General features: G+C 39.4%; 1 protein-coding gene across 1 annotated transcript in view; it reads left to right on the forward strand.

Annotated features, from left to right (window-relative positions):
* Positions 1-4,524: 4,524 nt before the first annotated feature.
* SARC_02017 (hypothetical protein) overlaps positions 4,525-5,393 on the forward strand; it is a gene marked incomplete at its 5' end in the record, with an annotated part of 3,074 nt that continues 2,205 nt past the window's right edge. The window contains one exon of the mRNA XM_014304261.1: positions 4,525-5,103. Within this exon, the coding sequence (XP_014159736.1) occupies positions 4,525-5,103 (579 nt within the window). The remainder of the gene's footprint in view (positions 5,104-5,393) is intronic.

Here is a 5,393-nt window from a genome sequence, read left to right on the forward strand (position 1 = left end):
ACAAATACACACACACACACACACACACACACACACAAACACACACATATAGATATATATACTAAAATTTATATATATATATATATATATATATATATATATACCATACACACACACACACACACACACACACACACACATATATATATGTTTATACATTTATAATATATATATATATATATATATATATACAATATATATATAAATATATATATATATATATATATATATATACGAAACCAGTAGATATTGGCACCAACCTTCTCTTTCGCCAGAGCACGCCTACTTTCTTCAATCAAAGATTTCAAACATTGTATACGCGCCGAGCGTTGTTGCAGCTCAGTTTGTATGGTCTGTTATAAGACAGGAATAACGCCACGATCAGTTAGAGAGATTAATGTCCGTAAGGAATAAAATGTCTGATCGCCTGGGTATGTATTGTAGATTTCTATGTATCTGTGTGGTTTTACTAAGAAGAGATGGGCACACAATCCGTCTACGTCCACTATTTAAAATGAACATACTATGAGTGCCGACCAAGGCGCAGAAAGAGACGATGCCAGTGCTGACTTCTCGGCAGCTTTCCTCATATGTTCTCTATTGTTTCGAGGTAGACCGATACCACCAATTAGAAAGCATGACAAACATCCATAGCTAAGATTGTATTCGATCGATATTAAGTAGCGAGATAAGTACTTTGACTTGTAATTTTGTCATATCCGTAAATTGCTACAAACAAGCTGTCGTATACGGCTTAAATCTCTAGAAAGCCCGCATCACATAACATCAGTGGTGCTCAGTGGGGTACTCAGTGGCATCAGTGGTGATCTGCTGGACTACAGGGAGAAAGAAATAATCTCTGTCCATAAACTCCTTTTACGCTAGCATACAGGTATATATGTGTACTGGTTGATCATTTCAGCCTACGATTATGAGGCAAGTCTTCCTTGGTATTTGAAAAGACATCCTGTCTCAATAAGATACGTAGTAAGTACGAGTACAGCACAACATCAGACGTCGGTTCATTTTACATTTTGCCTAGACGGAAAAGGATACCTATATTCGATTTTTTTGGCCTTCCTCATGTTCGCAACACAACTGCGACATATAAACGCCAATCTGGATCTACAGCATGCTTCACACTCCATCGTTGAACACTTCTTCAGCCCTTGACGATTGCTTACTTTTAATCTATATATCCTTATAAAATCCTCAGCACCCCAGTTGAAAGTAAAATATATATACGATTTCTGAAATTTTATCATACTGTACTGTACATACACAACACATATCTAAATGATCAGGAAAGCGATGACGCAGTTTTGAGTCAAGCAGGCAGTCACTCTGGAATGTAATTACATATACGGAGGGAGGATAATAAAGCGACCTGATGCAACGTGCGATGATATCATTTCTGACGCGAAATCGATCTCTACGATACCTGCGTCACAACACTTTGTGTCCTGCATGTGCGTTCATCTTGTTTGATTATTGAACTGTTGGATTGTTTCGGTCCGCTATGCTTAAGCAGTTGGTATAGGTCACAGATTCTGGATTTGAGGGCACGTTACAGAGAAGTTGGGCACGTTACAGCTGTTTAAGATAGTTAATTTAATGACAAGCCCCTTGTCTCATAATAAAAGTATTATCATGGGAGACAATATAACGTGCTGTTGTTTTCCGTATACACAAGTAAGAATTTTCTTACATACTACGGAATTCTAAACATATAATGACGACAATATGTAGTCTATACAAACGCAATTGGGTACTGCTAGCCACAAACTACCCATACACAGCACAGCGTGTTCAATGTGCGGAATAGCCTCGATACGTCGAATATTAATTAGAAACGTCTAAGCTGCGGTCATAACTGATGTTATGTGCTAAATTTCAACAGTCTCACTAATGCAGAATTAAACAAACTGCTCGCGTTCAGTAGGCTGCCAAGTAAACATATTGTTGCCCATGCGAAGACTGTTACCAAAAAATGAATCAGTTTTGGTTTATGTCCATGTTTGCTTTAAAATCTCTGTGTTGATGGTATTCTGTGATGGCGCTTCCACATTGTTTGTAAACGAGGCTCGGACGACATTGCCTGTCAAACAATTATGCATACCAAACCAGAGGCGTCAAAGGAAGACATCAATTCGCTTATATATTGAGCTGTATCTGACTCTGTCGAACTTGAGTATCAGCCTGACATTCGTTATATATATATATATATATAGAAGAATATGAATGTATGCATAACAAATGCATAACAAACATAACAAGTGTATCCATCCATCCATCCATCTATATATATATATATATATATATATATATATATATATAGCGTGACACGCTCCCTACTCAACGAGCGTGAGACCCAAGTGAAGTTCTTTAAGCGCAATCTCGTGGGGAATCTACCGGAAATTCAAAGAGTGCCACATATAGGCCAGATACGATAAGATTAGAGGCACCATTTCGTCCGGTCAAATCTGAAGTAAGCGACTATGAGAAGATGCCCACCAAAATAGCGGCAGCAACAATCGCAGCGAAGGCAGACATAAGAACCATCAGCACCTATGACGATTTAGGGTGAAAAACTTTAGTGGCAGGCGAGAATGGTTCATTCTTTACGTTAACTGTTTCCGAGGTACCTCGCAGTATTAAATAAATCAAACACGTACAATAAAACCAAACATGTGCTTGGTGTGTTTTATGAACACCTGTGCAGGTAGAAATTGTTCAGAATTGTACGTGCTTAGGGTGCACTTTTCAAACGTTCTAAATAAGTTGCCATTATACTGAAAGTAGATGACGAGACAGATTCAAAGCACGATGCTACAATGACTACAAGATCTCACAGTAGTTGACAAGCGAGTCTTTTGTATTGTTTCAGGTAGCGTGCAAGTGCAAGGCAAGATGTAAACTTCTATAACATAACTGAGAAGCGGAGAGTTATAAATAAATTAACACCCCATCCTTCATCGCACTCGCAAAAAAAAATGATAGAATGGTGAGTTATCCACTAAAATACCGAGGACGAATATAAACGATGACCAACCAACACGGGAATACAGTGTCTACCAGGCAGGACAACTTATCAAGATCGATCGAGTTTCAAGTCGGTACCGCGTGCAGAAAAATGAGCATGATGCACACGCTACCTTATCTGCCAAAACCATACTGATGGTAGATTGGCGGTGTTCAATCTTGCCTGACTCCATCTTGGCAAGGCTTGTGCGCTTGTAGAATGTAGAGTTGTATTTATTTACACTTGTGTAGGTTAGTATTTCGAAAATCAAACACTGACTGAAGCGAACCACCATCGGATCCATCTGTTTATGTTTTAAATTTTTTTTTTTTGAACCAATAATTTTCTCTCTCGATAATTCCAGCCGTTCAAAATTTATTAGCTTCTGCCCGCTTGTTTGTAAAATATATTTTAACTTTATTTTAGAGGGGGCTATGTCGTGTTTGTTGTTGAGAAATCTTGAAACCACCATATATATATAGAGCCACCTACGCACGCCACCTACGGATGTAGCCACCTACACGCACCACCTCAATTAGTGCAACCTACACTTCCCACCTACTCATACGGTACTCTTTTTACTAGCACAGTTTTTTTCTCTCGACTAGGTACACTACATGACGCAGTGTACAATAAATTAATCTGTGTTTGTTTTTTTAAAAAAGGGGGAAGAAAGGGAAATAAATAAATATTCACGTCTCCACCCCACTGCGGTCTCGACCAAGAAGAGTCTCTACAGAGGGACCTACGACAATTTTGATGTAAATATCTTTTTTAACAATACGAAGTGATCGTGAAACATCTGTGACCTGCAATATTTTGGATCATATAATGCTGAATGCGACTCAATGAACCTATCCAGGTCGAGTTTCTGCACAATGCGGATGAACAATCTATTTGTCAGAGAGCAATCAAATTGCTACTTTTTTTTATTAAATTTATTGATTGTTCAATTGAAGGCTATGTGATTGATTAATAAAATTGTTTCGCATAAGAACTGAGATAGCGTTTTCTCTTGCTACAACTTAACACTTCTTGGACTTTGGAGTCTTCTTGGGCCTTGGAAGTAGTTGGCACTTCTCTTCTCTTCAACTTGCTGTGTGTGGGAATTTTAGAGTTTCTACTATTTACTCTAAAAAAAAAATGAGAGAGAGAGAGAGAGAGAGAGAGAGGGCTTTCATTTATGTCATTTGTATGATAAAGCATAGTTTTTATCAAATATCCAACATACCGAACTGTTCCCAAAAAATCGTGTGAATATGTACATACGTGTGTCATTCTGTCAGGATTGTTGTCACAGTTGGTGTCAGTTAATTAACGCAAGTTAAATTTACACAGAATTTATATCATTTATATAAACATATATACATCATATTGACTTATGCCATGTACAGTGTTCCGCATGTAGCAGATTGGCGTTGCAACATCGACTCCAGATGCTGGAATTTAAGCATGCGTTGCTTGCCATTGGCATGCTAATCACAGGAACTATCAATACTATCATGACAACCTGGCAGGACAAAACATCCGCAGTGGGAGCAGACGGTACCACACACAAATTCGAACATCCTGGGTTCCAGACATTGACCATGTTTATGGGCGAGTCCTTGTGTCTTGTGGTATTTACGATCGTAACTAAGCGTGCTGCATACATTGAGAACAAGCAGAAACTTACTAGTGGAAGTAGAGGATCCTACTCGGCTATTTCTGGTTCGAGTGCTGCAGATATTGTACCTAAAGGAGGACCAAACGCCAAACCACTCGTACCTGTGTGGGCATTCGCTTTACCCACGCTTTGTGATCTCTCCGCCACCACTATAATGAACGTAGGCCTGATCTACACAACCGCAAGTGTGTATCAAATGATCAGAGGTGCTATGGTTCTCTTCACAGCTGTCTTTTCGGTTGTCTTTCTCAAGAGGACACTATTTCTGAAACACTACATCGGTCTTTCTATAGTAATTCTTGGAATAGTTGTCGTCGGACTGGCAAGTGTGCTGTACAGTAAACCAGGGTCCGCCATTAATCCAGCTCTAGGGAACACCCTAGTTTTCATGGCGCAACTGATCGTCGCAACACAGGTGTGCAGTGACTTTCGATTTGATGGATAATTTTGTCTGCTCATATCCTTTTTGAGTCTTCTATGCTCCTTCGTGAAATCGATGACTCACATTCGGATGTGCCTGAAAGTATTCAGACACACACACACACACACACACACACACACACACACACACACACACACACACACACACACACACACACACACACACACACACACACACACACACACACACACACACACACACACACACACACACACACACACACACACACACACACACACACACACACACACACACACACACAC

This window comes from Sphaeroforma arctica (genome assembly GCF_001186125.1).
Source record: "Sphaeroforma arctica JP610 unplaced genomic scaffold supercont1.86, whole genome shotgun sequence".
NCBI classification, from domain to species: domain Eukaryota; class Ichthyosporea; order Ichthyophonida; genus Sphaeroforma; species Sphaeroforma arctica.